Source organism: Bubalus kerabau, chromosome 18 (genome assembly GCF_029407905.1).
Source record: "Bubalus kerabau isolate K-KA32 ecotype Philippines breed swamp buffalo chromosome 18, PCC_UOA_SB_1v2, whole genome shotgun sequence".
Taxonomy (NCBI): Eukaryota; Metazoa; Chordata; class Mammalia; order Artiodactyla; family Bovidae; genus Bubalus; species Bubalus kerabau.
The window spans coordinates 16,698,427-16,720,049 of NC_073641.1; the positions used below are offsets into that span (position 1 = coordinate 16,698,427).

General features: G+C 41.0%; 1 protein-coding gene and 1 long non-coding RNA gene across 2 annotated transcripts in view; one reads left to right on the plus strand and one right to left on the minus strand.

The window, feature by feature from the left end:
* Window positions 1-4,079: 4,079 nt before the first annotated feature.
* RGS7BP (regulator of G protein signaling 7 binding protein) overlaps window positions 4,080-21,623 on the minus strand; it is a 107,090-nt gene continuing 89,546 nt past the window's right edge. Inside the window, exons 5-6 of the mRNA XM_055554637.1 lie at window positions 19,825-19,895; window positions 4,080-7,017 (exon numbers count right to left, since the gene is read on the minus strand). Coding sequence (XP_055410612.1) covers window positions 6,926-7,017; window positions 19,825-19,895 — 163 coding nt within the window. The 3' untranslated portion in view covers window positions 4,080-6,925. The remainder of the gene's footprint in view (window positions 7,018-19,824; window positions 19,896-21,623) is intronic.
* Window positions 18,524-21,623, plus strand: part of LOC129632900 (uncharacterized) — an 81,090-nt gene continuing 77,990 nt past the window's right edge. Inside the window, exon 1 of the long non-coding RNA XR_008704741.1 lies at window positions 18,524-18,750. This is a non-coding gene — a long non-coding RNA (uncharacterized LOC129632900). The remainder of the gene's footprint in view (window positions 18,751-21,623) is intronic.

Genomic DNA, 21,623 nt, shown 5'->3' on the forward strand with positions numbered 1-21,623 from the left:
AAGATATTATCCTATATTCTGGAAGCTTTATTGTTTTTTAAATTAATTTATTTTCTAATTGAAGGATAATTGCTTTACAGGATTTTGTTGTTTTCTGACAAATATCAACATGAATCAGACATAAGTTTACATATGTCTCCTCCCTCTTGAACCTCCCTCCTATTTCCCTCTGCATCCCACCCCTCCAAGTTGTTACAGAGTCCTTTACTTTTAGATCAATAATCAACTTGGAATGAGGTAAGAGTGAAGTTTAATTTTTTTGCAAATGGAAATCAATTGACCATTTGGCAAAAAAGCACTATTTATTTCAAAGATTTCCCTTTGTTGTTCCACAACACAGTATCATGCAATGTTTGATTGGTTTGACTTTTCTCATAAAAGAGCTTTAATTCTAAGGAAATAATTGGACAGTTATTTGGTTGAAGCTTTTGTAATACTGATATATTATTTCCATTTCACTCTCAGGAAACTGAGGCTTACAGAAGGTAACTAATTTGGTGAGCAAGTTCTTCTAGACAAAGATTCACATTATTAATGCCTTCAATGAGACAGAAATTAATTAGTTAAGCATAACAGTGTGAGACAGGTAATCTCTGCTAAAGCTCTCTGTCATTGTCTTGTGGTGTCCAACTCTGGATCCAAGACAGTTGTTTCAGCTCCCACCCTCATGCTTTCCTCTCAGCTTAGTGGGAAGGGAGACATGCCCCTTATTTTAGGAATGTTACCTTTAAATTGGCTTCCCTGATAACTTAGTTGCTAAAGAATCTGCCTGCAATACAGGAGATCCCGGTTGGATTCCTGGGTCAGGAAGATCCGTTGGAGAAGGGATAGGCTACCCACTCCAGTATTCTCGGGCTTCCCTTGTGGTTCAGCTGGTAAAGAATCTGCCTGCAATGTGGGAGACCTAGGTTCGTTCCCTGGGTTGGAAAGACACCTTGGAGAAGGGAAAGGCTATCTACTCCAGTATTCTGGCCTAGAGAATTGCACAATTTCATTCAGAAGCTATTGGCCAAAATTCAGTGATACTGCCACACCCATAACCAAGGGATCCTGGGAAATGAAGTATTTAAGTAGCCAGTGTCTTCCTGAAATTTGGGATCTCTAGAAAACAGGTTTTGGAACTGCTAGCCATAGCTGGGGGTACTTTGTTGCAGCCCATCTGATATTCAGACAAAAGTCTGTAACTCTAGGATATACTGCACAATCCTTGACTACTAGCTGAACTCAAACTTCAGATGTGTATCATCTCCTTTTATTAGAAAATAAAATTACTTAACTCACTTCCACTTAATTCCCCCACCCCCGCTTCTGTTCTGTTCTTCTTCTCTCTTTCCTGCCCACCCCACTTTGTCTGCCTATCTCTCTCTTTTCTCTTCAAAAGTTACGGTACCCTGTTATTTCCTCTCCATGTCTCCACTGCCTACATTTTGATGACAGGAACATGTCAAGGGGGTGGGGTGAGGGGGTGCGTAGGATCGCTGCAAGTGGTGAATCACAAAGTCTCTCACTTTTTCATTCTTTTTTTTTTAAACTTTAATTATTAGTTTTTATTACACAAGTAATACATATTCATTGTAGAAAAATTAGAAAACACAGAAAAGCAAAAAGAAAAAATAATCACCCATAATCCCACTACCCATAAATAACTACTATTAACATTTTAGTGTATGTCCTTCTAGCTTTTTATGCATATATATCAATATATATACATACATAGATATATTTATATATATTTTCTTTTTTTTTTTTTACAAATATTGTGTCATACTATACACACTGTTTTAGAATATGTTTTTAATTTAATATATATTGTGAACATTATTATTTATTCCCTGAAAAAATTATACAGTTACTACATGCTCATTGTGAAAAAGTCAGAAATAACAGATATGCAAAAAAAAAAAAAATATATATATATAGTTGCTCCAGATCTCACCTCCCAGAGATAAATGCTGTTAACATTTTAGCAAATATCTTTTCAGACTCTTTAATGCACATATATATGTAAGTATATTTTTAAAATGGGATGATGCTATAGATATTCTTCTCTGTTTTCATTTAACAATATAATTCCATAAATATATGTATGGTGCTTCCTCTTAATTGGTGCACAGTATTCCACTGATAGGATATACCATATTTAATCAATCTTATTCTGTGGGTTTATTTACAATTTTTCCCATTCTTCCAAATAAGTATTCTTTCTTGCATATTTCTTGAATAATAAATGACTACATCTTAGGTCATTTTTTCTGAACTTTTTCAGAAGAATTTCCCTACAGTGGAATTACTTGGTATAGGTGAAAAATATACTGCCCAATTATTTTCCAGAAAGGTAGAATCAGTTTACATACATGTTGCTCTGTAAGAGGATGTTCACTTCTAGATTTCCTTGCTGTCCCTGGAAACATTCATTTGTTATATTCTTGCCTTTCTGATACATTAAAAAAGAGTATATCATAATAGCTTACATTTTTGATTACTAGTCTATTAAAATATTTTCATATTATTAGTGCATTATTTTAATTTATGGTACATTGCCAGTTTGTATGCTTGGCTCAATTTTCTACTGGAAAGTTTGATTCTTTTTGAGTCATAAAATGTCATTTATTCATGCATTCATTATTCACTCATTCCATAAATATGTTTTCACTATTTGCTTTTGTGTTTAGCACTGTGCTGAGGATATAAGAATAAGCAAAATAGACATGGTCACTGCCTTCTGGAACTTCAGTTTAGTGGGGACAGACAATTAAACAAGCAATAATGAAAAAAGTACAATAAGGAAAAGAAAAAAATGGGAACACTTGGCTGGGGAGGAAGTTGTAGATCATGAAGACTTGCCAAAGGTAGTGGAATTTAAGCTCTTGGTATTTATTAGACATCTGTACTCTTTGTTGCATATATTTAAAATTTTGCTTTCTCTTAATCTGATTTTTTTTTTTTTACTTTATAGGAATTTTGCATTTTTAATTGGTCAAACCCATCCATCTTTTCCTTTGGTGTTTCTTGCTTCACTATAATGCTTAGAAAAGCTCCCCTCCTACCACCCCACACACACTAAAATTATATCATATTCATCAATACTGCCAGTTTATTTATGTGCTTTAACATTTAAATATTTACTTCATTTAGAATTTATTTTGATGACAGTTTTGAGGTATGGATCTAATATATCCCTCAACAAATGGCTAACCATTTCTCCCAATATAATGTACTTAATAAACCAACCTTTTCTCATAGATTTGAAATGACATCTTTGTAATGTACTCAGTTCTTTTATGTTCTAGGGTTTATAACTTGGCTTTATATTTAATATTAATGGTTTATTCTGGACCATTTCTCATTCTTTCGGTAGTTACCTGAAAGTTGAGCATTCTGCATTTGGTGATGTTCTAGAACACAAAGAAATGATAGACATTGCTAAGGTATGTGTGTAGGTGGGTGAGAAGTTATTCGGGATGGATATCCTTAATTCTTTCAATTTTGAGACTTCCGGAGGCTGAAATCCCACATGGGATCATTGTTAATCTGGCCAATTTGTTGGCTGTCTAAAATTAATTAAATGCTTTTATGCTCTGTATAAAGCTTAGATTCCAGTAGGTGGCAGTATTGCCAAACAGTAAGTATCCAAACTTGTAGGTGCCCTGAGGAACAAAATGATCTGGCAGGATTTTAGAATTGCTCCAAGAGCTTTCATTAGAGGAGGCACCAGGGCTGTGCTACTTTTAAAGCTCTTCTTTGTACCCTTGAACAATGGCACAATCAGAAGTGTGCACTGGATCTGTTCCTAGACGCATGCAAAAAACAGAAGTGGACTGATTTTTAAAAGTGGCGCCTACTGTGGGCCTTTCTTCATACACCTCAACAAAAAGTGCCTTTGGGCCCAGCCAATGACTGAGTCAAAGCCTGGAAATGTGGTTTTAAACAACGTGATTGTGGTGGGATTCAAGTGATTTTTATTTTCTTTGTATTTGGTGGTATTTTTCAGATTTCCCACAAAGAACATGCACTGTCTGTAATCTGAAAAAAAAAAAAAAAAAAAAAATCAACACAGGGTATTAAAAATAGGGTGGTGAAATGGGTGGTTCGTGTGCCAGAGAAACTTTATATCCTTTTTTGTTTCAAGCATATGTGCAAATGAAACAAAATGAGTTCAGTGGGCTCTCCTTATCCCTAGAGATCAGCTCAGTGTTATTGCTAATCTGGAAGCAAATTACCAGCAGGAAACAGAGACAGTTATCTCATGGAACTACACCTGAGAAAGTCCTTTGGTAGGTAACAGGGGAGTGGGGTCAGCTCCTACTAAGATGCACTGGCATACCTAATAGGAGATGGTGAATTACCCATTGCAACTCTGAGCCAGGGTAGGTTATAGGGACTTTGAGCACTAAATTTAATTTTAGGACCTGCTATAGTGAAGGAAGATCTATAAATCTTGGAGTATGTCCACAGGAACTACAAAATTGATCCAAGGCTGGGAAACAGGCACTATGAATAAAAGATAAGGTGGCTGAATTTATTTATCTTAGATATGGAAAGCCTAGCTGGGGAATTAAGACAAATCCCCATCTCCATAAATAGCGACTATAGCCCTCCCCAGACATGGAGGTGAGACCTGAATTTATTAACAGTCTTCAGTTGTACAGAGGACAATTGCACGGAAGGTGTTACTTTCACACTGAGACTAAGGCGAGAGTGAGCACAAATTAACCAAGCAGAAGTGATTTAGGTCAGGCATTTAGAAGAAGGTGCTGAACACCAAGACTGGACTTATCTGTTAATAACTGTACATGGATTAGTAAGAACTAGATTGAAGCTAAGGGTTCAATATAGTAGAAGGTGGGAGAGGGCAGAAATGGCAGCTGAGAGCATGCCAGAGTAGGCTCCTTCATAATTTCTAAAACAATGGACCTGAAGTGAATTAAACTTCAGGAGATAAAAATGAACTGCATTCAGGAAAGGATATTAAGCTTGAATCAAACCAGATGTGTGAAAATTGGGGTTTGCAGACCATGGAAATCTGGGAGTGGTTACCTGTTTTGCAAAGGAGCAGTCATCCTAGGAGTCTTTCAATAGCATATTCTAACAACTGTTTTATAAGTATTTGATTTAGAAAATTGTGATTTTTCTTGTATAACTTTCAAGGGTATGTCTTGACATGAAGCTAGTCATACTTATAACCATGTATCAGTTGCCAACTCATTGGAACACATCTCTGGACTCCAAGAATAAGGCCAATAACCAGCTGGTGTGATCTAAATAGAGACATGCGTAGTCTTTTGAGATCTCTTCCAACTTTTCAATCCTTTCACTTTCAATTAAAAAAACTAGAAGACACTTCCAAGGATAATTTCCATAACAGCAGATATTAGGTTGAACTATATGAAGTTGCCATTTTTAGGTCAAAAACAGTCAAATATCAGCAATTTCATATAATTCAACCTAATATGATAATTATTCCAGTAGTTCGTCTCTACCTCTTTCCCTCTTCACTGAAGCTACTAAAACCTTGGGTATATTTAGTTTTTTAGGTCAAAATGTTGGTGGATGTATAAATGCCTGTGCACATAAATGCTGAGAAATTATAGGGTTGGTATTAAATTTGTGTCTTGGATAAACCACGGATAGCTCATCCTTTTATTGTGCTGGATTCTGGGCCTTTTGTCTGACTTTAGGAATTTTCAGACTATGGAAAACAAGAAAAGAAGTTCAAAGGCTTGATCTTTCAACCCATGGGAAATTCTGCCTGGGAAATGGGCCAAAGGAAGAACAAGGGAAAATATAACAAAATCTGTACCATGTTACAAGTTTAGTGGAGGAAGAGCACAACAAAGCTGTGAGCAGAAAAACAAAGCATGTGGCTTCCTTCTTTCTAGAATAGAGTATTGCTTAATGTGTCCTGCTTGTAAGATTCTAAGCATAAGACAAGACACCAAGTACACGTTGGAAAAGTCTTATCTGCATAGTTATCTAAAATGAGACAAGCTTAGCTTAACTAAAAAGATTTTATTAACAATGTAAAATGTTAAGTATTTTTACGATCTGAGCTAAATCCAGCATGCCCTATAAGATTTAACACTATGCTGATAATGCAGACATCATGCTTCAATTTCAATTAGAACAAAATGTGATAATATTCAATTTTACATTGGAGGGTAATTGTATATGTTACTACACCATTTCCTAACTGGATTACTTCATTCTCCAAGAAGCTGAAAAAGACACCATTGGATGGAAAGGAAATTAGTTGCCCATATGCACTGTATTAAAGAATTAGGATTATTGTGTATTTACAAAATTTAAATACTTTTCATATACGGTTTTTGTTGCATTGTAAATTAAGACATTTTTCTGTTGAAGCTCTTAGTCTGACAGAATGGAAGACTAAACATAAATGAGTGCAGAGAAAGCAATAGGTTGAGGTGGTATATATTTGATTATAATATTATTTCTAATATTGGTTGGATTTTGAACAGTTTTGCAGTTTTAAATAGATTTCTATGTTTAAAGACTCTCATATGTGATCAGTTGTTTACATAGATCAGCAAGAGCTACAGATATACTATTATACATGAAATAATTTTTCTCTGTATAATACACTTAAAAATTCTTTAAATAATTTAAAAATCATAATTCTTGCATCTGTCATGGTGTGGTTTGGAGCAGACATGTGCAATGTCAGCTTTAAAAATCCTTTTAAAAACAGACTGCTTTTTGAATCTGGTTTTTTTTTTTTTTTTCCTTGACAGCAGCTGCTTTCAAATGTAAAATCATTTCAAAGGCCTGCGAGAGGTGGATAAAAGTAATAAGGAAGCTTAGAAAACATAGTCAAAAGCCAATGACTGTGGTTCAGCTGTCTGGAGGTCCTCGGGTTCAGTGATATTTTCAGGTCTTCCCAGTGGTGGCTTCCGGGAGGAATCGCCTAGCTTGAGACGAGACAGCACAGCCCAAAGAACCGTCTCTTCCGTCTTCTAACCAGGGGGTAGGGAGTTAGATTTAGAAGGCTGCTGTCATCTGTGATGGGATAGAATGTACAGGTTGAGTGAGGTACAGACAAAACAACTGTTTTTTAAGGATTGGTCTTAAAAATCCACAGTCCTTGAAATCCAAGTTTCTCAACTTCAGTTTCGTTGACATTTTTGGACCAGATCATCCTTTATCGTTAGGAGCTGTCCTGAGCATTGTAGGATATCCAGCAACATCTCTGGCCTCTACTCACTAGATGCCAGTAGCATTTCCCTACCAATTGTGAGAACTGCAAATGTCCCCAGATACAGCCACATGTTCCTGGGGCGGGGGCGAAAGTGAAGCCAATAGCCACAGCTGAGAACCACTGCTTACAGTTAAACGGCCTAGAGGCAGTTTTTCACTTGGGCAATGTATCCTTCTGAGAAAGAGCCCGTGTTTTGGAATAAATTGGCTTCTTTTCTATAGTTTACTGCTTACTAATCCTGTGACTTTGAACATATCACTTAAGCTCATTAAGCTTCATATTCCCCATATGTAAAATACGGTTTAATAATACTTACCCTAGGTGAGAGCTAAATGAAATACTCTATTAAAACATTTAGCTTGGTTGGTGACTTGGGTGCCTAGCATAGAGGAGAGACTTATTATTAATAATAATATAGCTATGATGAACTATTTTTCCTTTACATAGGACCTTGTTTTACCTCAGTTCACTCACTTTATGCCTCAGGAAGAGGTTTCAACTATTTCTTGTTGAGTGTTTCCCTAGCACTTTTTATAGCCAGGCATCTGAATACAAAGGCTTTTGGAGAAGGCTGTCAGCTGCTAAATTCACCAGTTCTGGCCTGAAATTTTTAGTACAATGACAAGTAGAGAAACAAAGAAACAAACCTGTAAACCAAATCCAGTTTAATGAGTTGGGTTTTGGGGAAATAGTGCAATTCAACAGAGAGAGTGAGTAGAAACGGCCTGTTGGAGTGGAACTGGCCAGTATGAGTCCCAGAGGCTGGAGGAGGACCACAGGGAAAGAGCCTGTAAACGGTCAAGTAGGGCAGTGCTAGGATATGGTCAGAATGGAATTAGGGGCAAAAAAATGGCTGGCTGGCTCTGGGAAACATTTTGAAAAATTCATTTGGCTGTATTGAGTCTTAGTTGTTGCATGCCGGGTCTTCACTGCAGCACACAGGATTTCTGTTGTGGCTCATGGGCTCTCTAGTTGTGGCGTGTGGGCTTAGCTCCTCCATGGCAGTGGGATCCTAGTTCCCTGATGGGGATTGAACCCACATCTTCTGCATTGCAAGGTGAATTCTTAACCACTGAACCAACAGGGTAGTCCCTCTGGAACTCTTTTAAACCTAAGCTTTGTCAGGACCACTTGCACTGCTCTCCAAGAACAAAGCTAAGATGTTCCCCTCCTTTCTCCATGCTAATCTTGAAGATGCAGGACCTTGGGAAAGAGCCCAGAATCGGGAGTGAGATGAAGAGATGGATATAGTAAAGAATGTGCCCCAGTTGAATAAAACTGGCTTGTAGCTGACGGTTGGTTTTCTCGATAACTCAGCCTGGAGTGCCGCAGTCCATGGGGTCGCAAAGATTCGGACACGGCTGAGCAATTGAACAAAAACAACAAGACACTCAGGAAACTGTCAGGAAAAAAACTGAGTCCTGGCTTCCTGGTCCTCTTCCATAAATTGTCATCCAAGTGCCCTGGCTTTTCTCTCCCCATCCCCCAAGGCTCCCATGTGTCATGCTTGTTTGTACATTAGCATCACCCACCGAGCTGACAGTGTTCCTTGGAATGCTGCACTATGGTACACATTTAGATGGAACTAGAGTAGCAAGTTGGAGGCAGGAAAGGAGACAGGCGCCCTAGCTGGGCACATCAGATTAATCAAACACAGCCTTCTCCCCACAGTCACCACAGATTACAGTCCTCTCTTAAAACCCACACTCTGCTAATGTGGAGAAAAACAGGACTTTCTTTGTCTTTTTTCAGAGTGAAAAATAATTCACTATAGTCTGGATGTCAACATTTTGAGACTAAAAATGGGACATCTCTTTTTTTTAAACAGTTAAACTTGCCCCAAATAGTTTAAGATGCTGAAAGCAATGTCAAATCCTATATATAAGCCTAATTTCTCAGCAGAATCTCTCAGAGATGAATCATGATATATCTGGAGCAGAAAGAAATGATAACCATATTCTCTCATCATTTTTAGGGCTCTCACTTCTTTAGCCACCAAATGATCAGTGAACTTAACCTAACTGGATATGGCAAAGATACAGCAGACCCTGAAGGTTTTGTTATCTCTTTGAATGCTGACCACGCTCCCTGAAACTCAAGTTCAACTGAAAGTCAACATGTCCTTGGAATAGATGCACCAAAACTATGAAGATACTGATAGGAAAGGAAATTTTTATTTCTTTGAGACTTAGAGATCTATTTTCTGAATTCCCATTTATTTCCTGAATTTCCTATATGTTTGCCTTTCTCCAAACATTTAAGAAATTTGGGAGTGACCTCACTGGTATTTATATATTATAAAAAGCAATTCTTGATATGTATCGTTCCCACTATATGGGGAAATGTCTACATACATTGGTCTGTTGTATTTACAAAGAAAGTGTGCATATGTGTGCTGTGGCATGTGTGTTCTGTGGTGGTATATTTGCTTCCATTTCCTCTTTTTTATGTATTAAAAGCACACAGCTATCATACACAGGGATTATGAGATTTGTATCAAGACTGACCTTTGTATCTGTGCATTCATTACAGTGAATCAAAAAACCTCTGTGCTATTGAAATTCTCCTCATTCACCCTTCTTTTCATATATATATATATATATAAAACATTCACTCGTGAGTGCTATAGACACACACGCACACACATATGTATATAGCATTCACAAGTGAATAGGATGTGTTAGAATTGATGAGAAAGTGCTCAGATGTTAAGCGAAGGACAGGCTGCCTAATAAGAATGACTGCTGATGTGGGGCATCTTTGTTGAGCATTTGTGACACCTTTGCCAGCCCAGAGCTTGTCTGATCATCACCTAGGGCTGAGGTGACACTAAAGCTTAAAAAATTCTTGGCAGAAATTCAGATCAGCTTTCTACCCTGTAGGAAGCTGACACCTGCAAGTAAATGCTGAAACTCACCAAGCAGTAAGTCTGCCTGGAATGATCTGAAATGAATTCAATGCCAAGGAAAGATGTCTTTCCACATTGACTGAAATCCTGACTTCGAAGTGAGGGGCTGTCAACAGAATGTGAGCAAAATGGGTGTTTCCCCACTTATTCTCAACTTTCTGGGCTAATCCATCTGAACTTGGGACATCTTTTATTTTTATTGCTAATGTTTGAGAATTTTATGTTGTCTTTTTTCCAAAGTGCATACTCTCAAAGAACTGTAACCTAGGACAGTTTTAAATTTGAAAATAAAAAGTGAGAAAGGGAAGAGGAAGGAGGAAAGCATAGCAGAAAGTGAAAGCACAGGAGAGTAGGGTATTCAGTCATCAGTAAATTCAAAATCCAGTCATTTGATGATTAATTTTTGGGTGCTTCTAGAGCCAGGAACACTGAAATCCCCTAAGGTACAATAATACCATTTCAAATTACGTTTGCCAATAAAAGATTTTTTACATAAATGATGTGTTAGAAACAGAGGGCATACAAATGAGGCTTGCAAATAATAAACTGATGTTTGAGTTTAAAGCTATGTTCTCTAAGTCAAGAGGAGTGCTTATGATGAAACTGCAGTTGGAAACTTCTATTCTGCAAAAAAAAAAGAGATCTTCATCTAATTCCAGGGTTCCCAAACATGGGCAGCATCAGTTTCATCTGAGGGCTTGTTAAAGCACAGATTGCCGGCCCCACCTCCAGAGTTTCTGAATCAGTAGGTCTGGGGTGGGGCCAGACAATCTGCATTTCTTACAAGTTCCCAGACCTGCTGATACTTCTGGTCCTGAGACCACACTTTGAGAACCACTGAATTATCAAAGGCCTATAAACTGCAAGGCTCTATGTCAGGTGCTGAGGGTAACACCAGATGGGTCCTAAGAGAAAGGTGACCCTTGGCTTCAGGGATCTTGGTTTGAGTAACTAGGAGGCTTCATTAGAAATGCCATTGGAGAGATACAAATAGAATGCTGTGAGAATTCTCAGAGGGAAATTACTCCCATCTTGTAAAGAGAACATTTGCGGAAGATTCCCAGGGCCTTGGTGTTCATGCTAGGGCAAAAGGGATGGGGAGAACTTGGACATTTGGTGAAGTAGGGGGCATGCGTTCTGGATGAAGAGAGCAGTGTGAACAAAGATGTGGAGGTCAAGGCAGCCTGAACTGGGTCCAAGTAAACAGTCCAGTCTGGCTGGAATGAAAGGCATATGAAGAAGGGTTAGTGTAAAACAGAACTACTGAGAATTCCCTGAATAAGGCCATATACCTTCTCTCGCCTCCCTGACTTTACATATTCCATCTCCTTTTATCCAGAAAAGTCTTTTCTGATTGCTCTATGCTTCTACCTTCATGCCTGCATTCATTCTATAAACAAGTGCTATAGCCCTTGGGTTTCCCTGATAGCTCAGTTGGTAAAGAATCCACCTGCAGTGAAGACCTGGGTTTGATCCCTGGGTTAGGAAGATCCCCTGGAGAAGGGATAGGCTACCTATTCCAGTATTCTTGGGCTTCCCTTGTGGCTCAGCTGGTAAAGAATCCTCCTGCAATGTGGAAGACCTGGGTTCAATCCCTGGGTTGGGAAGATACCCTGGAGAAGGGAAAGGCTTCCCACTCCAGTATCCTGGACTGGAGAATTCCATGGACTGTCCATGGGGTTGCAAAGAGTCTGACATGACTGAGTGACTTTCACTTTCACAGCCCTTGGAACATTGTCTGTTTCCAACCCTGTGCATCCACAATTCTATAAGCAACTCTTTATGAGACAATAAATTTACCCTTGCTGTTCAACTCTTCATCTCTCACTCACTCCTCAACCCTCCTTAATTAGGCTTTGTGCATGCCCCCAATTCCAAGAAAGCTGATTCTGGCCATCTCACCAGTGACTCCTTTGTTGCTAAATCCTATGGGTAATTTCAGTTCTTATTTAGCTGAACTGCCCCACACTATGAGCCATTTTTTCCTTGCAACTTTCTTATTCCAGTATGCTGAGCTTTATATCAGTTTTTTTGTAAACTCGTCTTCTTTTCCCTCAAAACTTAAATTTTGGTATTTCAGAGCTCTTCTCTGTATACTCTCTGGGGGTGGTCTCAAGTATTTTCAGGCTTCAATTACCAACATGCTGCTTGTGTTTACATCTGAATTTCCTGCCCTTCCAGCCCCCATGTCTCACACCAACATAAGGCATGTACATCCACCACAAACTCTGAGCACTGGTCTTCGAGTGTCCCCACAATCAGAACTCCATCTGTCCTGTGCTCTACATCTGCTGGTACTGCTCTGCTCTACCTTAGTGATGGGTACCATCATTCCCTCTGCTTTCCAAATCTGAACTCAGGTTTCATTCTTGATTCTGCTTTGCTAACATATTTCAGCCAACTGGCCATATCCTCTTCTCCAAGCCCCTGGCTTTAGGTCAGATCATAAGCATTTCTTACCTGGCTTATTGTACTTGCCTACTAACTGAACCCCTCCAGTGACCCCAGGATAAAGTCCAAACATCTTAATATGAAATAAAGTGGTCTTAATGACATAGCCCCCTTACCTCTCTAGTCTCTCTCTGAAGTCTCTTTTCTAACCACTTTCCCAATTAATGAAGTACTTGTAGTTCATCAAAATCCCCTGCTCTGTCATCTCCCCAGATGTCTTCACACATTTGGAATTTTCTGCCTAGACTGTCTTCTTTCCATCTTTTTCTTTGGCTAATTCTGATTTATCATAAATAAAAATCTCAGCTCACACACTTTGCAAAAAGCAATTCTCAATGACTCCCATCTCCTCCATCCCCATTTATAACTAAAACCTGACTAGGCGAGAATCCAGTATGCCCTCGTAGCATCCTTTGCTGACTATTATGGCACTGTTGCATTTAAACATTTTTTTTTTTGTCTTTCCAATACTGTGTGTGTTTCCAGAATTCATGTGCCATCCCCTGAGGGCTCTATCACAATCTCTGCAAGGGATGGCTATGCCATTTGAAAAAGCTTCCCAGGTGATTCTCATTCCCATTTTGTCCTGTGGAGATGGAGAGCCTCTAGGGCAGTGATACCCAATCTTTTTGGCACCAGGGGCCAGTTTCGTGGAAGACACTTTTTCCACAGACTGGGGTGGGATAGTATCAGGAAGATTCAAGAGCATTACATCTATTGTGCACTTTATTTCTATTATTATTACATCAGCTCCACCTCAAATCACCAGGCCTTAGATCCCAGAGGTTAGGGACCCCTGCTTTAGGAATAGAGAGATCCCCAGCACCTGGCACATCATGGGTGACCATCACATGTTGGATGATGGTGGGGACAAAGAATGCTGAGGTGAGAAATCTATTTTTCCTTCGACAATGTGTAGACACTTAAAATTTGTGAGTAGAGGCTCAACATAATTAGAGTAATGTACTAAGAAACTGATGTATGATCAGTGATGAGTGGATTAGATTGGAGGGGAGAGAGAGGGGCATAGCATACATCACACTGAATCCTGGGCAAAATGTTGTACAGATTGCAAAGAATCTGGGATAACTGCCCAGAGTGATATTCAGACACCAGTTTGAAGCACAGAAAGTCTTTAAATGAGGCGCTGGGGAAGGGCCAACAAGGTCATCTCTAGGCTAGCAGGTGGCATAACAGCTCAATGTCCTTCAGCTCCATGCCAGAGAACTCAACCATGGCCAGGTTGGTTCCGGTTATGCACATTCACACCAGGGTGGAGCAGGGCTGTAGAGAATGGGGGACCTGTTCCTAGACCTGGTTTAGCCTGGAGCAGGACTGTCCACAGGTGGTGCAATGGTAAAGAAACTGCCTGCCAATGTAGAAGACACAAGAGATGCTGGTTTGATCCCTGGGTTGGGAGGATCCCTTGGAGTAGAAAATGGTGACCTGCTATAGTATATGCCTGGAAGATTCCACAGACAGGAGAGCCTGGCAGGCTACAGCCCACAGGGTCACAAAGGTCGGACACGATTGAGGGGTTGAGTGTGTGCACGCATGTACGTGCGCACGCACACACACACACACACACACACACACACACACGACTGTCTGCAGGAGAGGACCCATTCTAGAACAACTGCAAGTCCTGACTGATCCACTCGAGACTGACTCTAATGCGTGGTACCACCAACTGAATTTTAGGCAAAAGTAAATGTACTGACAACACAGCACAGGATTCGTGAAGTCAGAATTTTGGAAAAGGTGAAACTGTCTTTCAGGCTTAATTTACTTCTGCGATGCTTTGTTTGATTACAGCCTGCATTTAGAAGATGCTTGTCCTTCACTTTCCCATCTCCTTTTAGCCTTTGTCAGTAACCTTGTGGGCTCTCCACAGGTGGTTCCATTTGTAATCCATTTGACACAGCAAGACTCTCATAATTAATGAAGCTCCCTACAGAACTGTCAGTGACCCAGAATGTAGGACAGGAGAGGCGCTGAAGCAGAGGAAAGGACAGCAGGTTGAGAGCCAGGAGATGGGGAGGCTGTGAGGAGCTGGGGCAGAGCAAGGCAGGCTCCCTCTTCTTCTGCGCACCTTTGTCTCCAGTCTTAAACAAAGTATGGGAAGGTAAAGGCCCCATCTTAAATGAAGGCATAATCATTAACCATTACAATGCCTGCTCTTGGCCACTTTTGCTTGTCACTGAAAGTCAATTTACAGCATATTGTTGCTAAATCAAGTTTTGATTGTGGTGGGAAGGGGAGATGGTAGGATTAAATCTCGAAATGTTAAAATCAACAGGAAGAGTTTCTGAGTTGAGGGACAGGATAGGGTCTGGAAGGGCTTCCCTGGTGGCTCAAATGGTAAAGAATCTGCTTGCAATGCAGGAGACCTGGGTTCTATCCCTTGGTCAGGAAAATCCCCTGGAGAAGGTAATGGCTACCTATTCCAGTATTCTGCCTGGAGAATCCCATGGACAGAGCAGCCTGGTGAGTTACGGTCCATGGGGTTGCAAAGAGTTGGACACACCTGAGCAACTAACGCACACACACACGTATGGTGTTTGGAGAGCAGGGCAATCAAAGCAGTTCCAGAGTGGGTCCCCACATACTTGCCTGGCAGGATTTCTACATGGTCAGGATTTGAGTAGGGAAACAGGGCAGTATCTTATTCCTTTTTATCTCTGCTTCAAACACACATGTAAATGGAATAAAAAGAGAAAAGAAAGACACAGACAGAAGGAAAACAGATGGCTTTCTATAGTGCTTTTCATCCAGTTAGAATTATGTTTTGAAAATAAGGTCCTACAGAAAAGAACTGGAATACATTTTTCCACATGTCATCCCACACTATTTTCTGCTTAGATGAGACCTGGATAATAAAAAGATTAAACAGGGTTCCAAGAAGATAATGGGACAGCCCCTATGCTCTACCTTGGTGTATGCAGTCAGAGACAGGAATCTGGCTGATTTCCTCATTAAAATGGTGCCCTATGCCTCTGCTAACAGAGAAGGCAATGGCACCCCACTCCAGTACTCTTGCCTGGAAAATCCCATGGATGGAGGAGCCTGGTGGGCTGCAGTCCATGGGGTTGCTAAGAGTCGGACATGACCGAGCAACTTCACTTTCATTTTTCACTTTCATGCCTTGGAGAAAGAAATGGCAACCCACTCCAGTGTGATTGCCTGGAGAATCCCAGGGACAGAGGAGCCTAGTGGGCTGGTGTCTATGGGGTTGCACAGAGTCGGACACGACTGAAACAACTTAGCAGCAGCAGCAGCAGCAGCCTCTGCTAAAACATGTTCCCAGAGTGACTCCCAGATACCTTCTCTCCTTCCTTTAGGCCTTCTCAGACCCCTGGTGGAGACTCACATCCCTGCTTCTCCACTGCTCACTCCCAGTGTGGTCAGTCAAGTCCTACTCTTTGGAGGCCAGGTTCCTCTGTCCTTGGAATTCTCCAGGCAAGAATGCTGGAGTGGGTAGCCATTCCCTTCTCCAGGGGATCTTCCCGACCCAGGGATCGAACATGGGTCTCCTGCATTGCGGGCACAGTCTTTACCATCTGAGCCACTGATTTCTGTTCTGGGTGTGTTTAATGAGCCCTCCATCATACTGTGAGGCCTGATTAAACATGCCCAGAATAGAGATGCATCTTCATGTGCTAAGGGTTCCCTTTTCTCCCCCAAATGAAGAAACCTTAATTTCCCATAAGACTTCACCTGAATTTTAAAAATTATTTTAGTATATGTATGACTGAGTCCCTTCGCTGTTCACCTGAAACTACCACAACACTGTTAACTGGCTACACCCCAAATCAAAATTAAAAGCTTAAAGTTGGAAAAAACTTATTTTAAAATCATACAGCATTACTCCCTCCTGAAGAAGACCTTCTATCTTCTAGCTTTTTCCTTTTCATGTCCCAAATGGATTTAGGATTCAAGTCCTGGGTGTCCCTTGTTCAGATTTTTTTCCTTTTCGCTGACAGTATCAATCATTCACTACTATTATTATATTTTAAAAATGTATTTAAAATTCTAGTTATTTTTTCTGCTTATAAAAGTAATAAAGTTATACAAAAGATTTCTATTATATTATACTTTTATGATTATAAAAATGTCCTAAATGAAGAAAATAAAATATCTGTTCTTCCAATAATGCCTAATTCAAAAACTTTTGGATGAACTTTTATTAATTATAGGGGGAATGTTTAAGATATAGGCTACATGGAATCCATGAAATTCAGCCTGGGGGGGTTGTCATTCTTCTAAGCAAGTACAAGAGGAAGCCCACATGCTGTTGGTGGGGGTACTTGCTCTACAGATTAAGAAGCTGAGGATAGGTTCAGAGATGAGCCCCAAATCCAGTCTCAGGGATCAGTATTCTAGAGAGCAGGTTCAAGGTCAACTTTTCATGGGCTCAAGGTCAACTTTTCATGGACGTTACACACAGTGGCTTCAGAGTGAATGGAAGTTGGGGTTATTCTATTTGATGATGATTTGGAGTTTTCCTGAGCTAGGTTGGTGGGCCAGCTGGTAAATAATAATAATAACAATATACTGCACTTGTTGAGCGCTTCCTCTCTGTAAGGTTAGTAGCAGGCATGTGATAAGCATTTTTTCATTGACTCTTCACAACAACTCTCTGAAGTAGATCACCTGATCTCTTTTTCGGGGATGAGGAAACATATATGTTCAGAAGGGAAACAACTTCTTCCAGGAAAATGGCAGAGCCAGCATGGTAACCCAAGGCTAGCTGTAACCATGCTGACATCTAGCAGCAAACTTGCATGCTGTGTCCACAGGGCCCTCGTCACCACCATGAGTTGGAGTAAAACACTGCTTTCTTAGAACCTTACAAGGCCTCTCAAGCATAACCCACAGCCAAAGGCAGTAAGCCTGGGTCAACAGGCCCTTCAGGGGGTCCTTGCAGCTACCTGATGCACCGCATCTCCCGCCTCTTATTTTCCAACACCCGCCCCCCTCCCTTGCAGCTCGGGTCACACCGCACTCTTCTGTCTGTGCTCTCACCTCCACCTCTCCGCCTTCTGCCACGCGGCTCCCTGAGCCAAGCTGCGCTCCAGCTCTGAGGCCAAATCCTCTCCCTCCTCGCTCAGAGGCAACCTGCCCTCCCTCCTGCTGAGGCTGTGCTCAGTGAAAACAGGAGGGGGATCTTTCCTTCTTCTACAAACCCTTTCCCCACCCTGGGTGTACCACTCTCTGAAGCGGATGCTTCACTTAAGATTGCTCTTGGCCACATGTGCTTGGTGAAAGTGATTATTACTAGCCCTTTGTACATATCTTCAGACTCTGGGGCTGCAAAGTTGGGTGCAGGTTGAACAAACATTTACTGTTTAGGCTGGCTTTTACTCTACTGTGTTCCAAGCATTTCTCTAGGTACTGAAGACAAAACAGTTAATGGAAGCATACAGAGACCCTTCCCTCACAGAACTAACATCCTAGTGAATATCCCCTTTCCCTCTCTGTGTTAGAGTGTATACTCCCATAGGATAGTTCTGGAGACACACTGCCTGGGATCACATCCCAGACTTCCTACTTACAGTCTGTTTGGCCTTGGCCAAGTTAGCCAGCCTGTGTCTCAGTCTCCTGTAAATTGGGAAATGTGAATAGCATTTCCTTCAAACACGTTATTAGAATTAAAGAAGTTAATACAGTTAATAAACCTAAGATATTTAGACTAGTGGCTGTGACAGTGTAATTTATATATGTTTGATCTTCGACCTATTCCTGGCACAGAGCTACTAAAACTCTTGGAATGTCCTTAGAGAGCCATAAAGATGTCTTTTGTTAGTTTAATAATGCGATTTTGGGAAAACACCCGAGGACAGTGTTTTCCTGAGTCAGGAAAACACCTGGCTCCTAGGAGAACCAACTCTGTGATTGGAGGGTTAGAACTTTCCATCCCATCTCTGACTTTCAGGGAGGGGGAGGGGTTGGAGGTTGAACTAATTGCCAATGGCCAATGATTTAATCAATCATGCCCGTGTTTAGGAAGTTGCCAGAAAAACCCAAAAGAAAAGGGTTTGGAGAGCTTCTGAGACTCGGAAGATGGCCCTCCTGAAGAGGGCATGGAATTTCTGCACCCTTTCCCCACACCTTGCCCACCCTTCTGCCATCTGGCTGCTCCTGAGTTAATATCCTGTAATAAGTCAGTGAACTGGTAGGTAAAATCTCTCTCTGAGTTCTGTGAGCTGCTCTAGTGAACTAATTAAACCTACAGTGGGGCTCATTGGACCCTCCGATCTAGCTAGATGTACAGAAGCTCAGGTGACAGCTTGGGCTTGGGACTGGGGTCTAAAGTTGGAGGGGGGAGACAGTTTTTTAGGACTACTGAACCCTTCACCTGTGGAATCTGATGCCATCTCCAGTAAGTGTCAGAAATCAGTTGAGCTGCAGGACACCCAAGTAGTGTCTGATAATTGCTTGGGGATGTGGAAAACGCCCCCACACCTTGGAACTGGATACAAAATCACAGTGGCAAGATATGTTAATTACTACTGTTAGTTTGTTTAGATAACATGTGGATGGCAGAGCATTTCCTTTGGAGGTGTTCTTAAGTCTCTTCCACTATAAACTTTAAAGAAAAATTTTTTTATTTTGACTGGGTCTTTGTGGTTGCTGCACGGGCTTTTCTCGTCATGGCAAGTGGGGGCTACTTTTCCTTGTGGTACACAGGCTTTTCTCATTGTCATGACATCTTCTGTTGCCAAGCAAAGGCTCTAGGGCATGTGGGCTCAGTAGTTGCCACTCCTGGGTTCTAGAATATAGGCTCTGCAGTTGTGACTCACAGGCTTAGTTGCTCTGCAGCAAGGGGGATCCTCCCTGACCAGGGATAGAACCCGGTCTCCTGCATTGGCAGGTGAATTCTTTACCACTGAGCCACTGGGGAAGCTGGCTGTAAACTTCTTAAAGACCAGGGCCGAGTCTTCAGCCCTTCTGTGTTTGCCACACCCGGTGCAGTGCTCTTCACAGGGTAACAATGAATACATGCTCTCGACTGAGGGGGCCAGAGAAGGAGGTGTCTGTTATCAGAGTGTTTCTCAGCGCCCCTCAGAACAAAACTGCTTTCACCTGATAAACTATTCTCTCTTATCTTCTCAAGGGAAGACAAATGTACACTCGATGCCTTCCATTGCTTGTGTAAAAAACACTTGCTTTCATTTCTCAAGAAACAAGACCCAAGGTTATCGTGTGAAAAACATCCTCTGCCTCAAAAAGAAATGACAAGACTCACCTTGATTTTTCAGTGGTAAAGGCATAGTTTCCCTGAGTTTGCTTAAAAGGTTTTTCATTTCTCGCATGTCTCTGTAAAATTGATAAAAAGAAAAAATAATCAGCTGTAAATTTTGGAAATGCAATCTCCAACTGTCTGTTCTATGACACAACTGAAGGACAAAGTCTGTGCCTAAGTGTACCCGTTTGAGCCTCCAGTAGGCAAATAATTGCATTTATTTTGCTTTTATAAGAAGAAGAAGAAGAAAAAGCTGAGTTGGGTTGGCTCTGAAGGAATTAGAACTACTCTGACAAACATTTCCACAGGGCATTCTGCTAGTAGGAGCCCTCCATCTCTGCCTTTAGTTGGACTTGGCTGAGATGAGAGACGAGCCTCTGGTAACGAGGATAGTACTTCAATTTCCAAGGGCAGGTGAAGGACACCCAACTAGGACACCAGGGGTACCCTGGGGAAAGGTGAGGCTGGGCGATGCTGTTCTCATCAGGTCCCAGTGCGGTCCTAGCTGTGGGTTCACTCCCTGTCGTCCCTCATTACTCAGAGATTCAGAGTAACACAGGTGTTAAGCATTTCCAAGGGTCAACACATTAAATTGACTTGGAATATTTTTACAAAGCCCTCCCAGTAATTTTAAAGTGCAGCCCAGTTTGAAACCCACAGATCTCTTAGGGTAAAGTGATAGGGAGAAGCAAGGAAGCCCTCTCCCGTAACAGGTCTACTGTGCCTACTTCTCCCACTCGCTCCCATCTCCTTTGACCAGAATCTGGATTTTGAGGCTGAAATGAAATACTGCCAATGCTGAGGGGTGGACTCTCCTATTATTATTATCCGCCATAGCTTGCTCTCTGACAAGCTTATAAGACTTGATTAGTGTTTCTGTTCAAGGTTTCTGAAAAGGAAAATGGCTTTGCTGATGGACTATACCCTGACCAGGGCACTCTGGCAGGTTTTTCTTCCTGGGAATAGAGCAAAGCATTTTCTACTTTATAAATTAAGAGAAATCACTCCCTCATCATTTGTCTATAGTTCTATCAAATCATGCCAACCAGCTTTATTGTTTGAATTGTTGGATTTCCAAGCTTATACAAAGTCCAAGTTTTATTAATAGCACATAATTGCCACATGCTTCAATTTTCTATAAACACAGAAATTTGGTAATTAGCTTTAGAATTATATTACAATCTGAAAGTAAAACCACAATGGCTATAAATGCCACTGTGTGTTACATTTCTAAAAATAAAAAAATAAAATGTTCATTATCTTGTCAATGACTCAACCCCACACACACAGAGCTCTCGGTGGAATTGCCCAGCGTTCATTCAGCTGCTCCACGTTGGCTCTGGGGACATCAGTAGCAAAGAACAAGAAAGCAATGTGAAGGCCAGTAAAGAAGGGGCTGATGCCTCTGCCTCGAAGAATGGAATTTTTAGCATCAAGATGTGATTATGATTATATTATTATTGCTTCCTTTTCCCAAGTGAAATAGAATCACTGTAGAATCTCTTCTTCCCAAGAAAGAAACCGTCTGGCCTTGAGCTACTGCTTGTAAAGACAAATGCATTAACACGCTTTGACCACTAAGGGGCCATCAGCTAAATCCCAGGAGAGGTAGAGAAGCCAGCTCTTCAGAAAACTGTGAACTAGATAGATGCCTCAGCTCCCGACTGGCCACTAAATAGGCCATCCCATACACCTGAAATCTGAAGATATCTTTGCACGATTTTGAGTTATTCTCCCTGAAACAAATGGAAATGTTGGGACCCAGCCTGGTGAGTGAGCAGTGATGGGTATATAGATTCGAC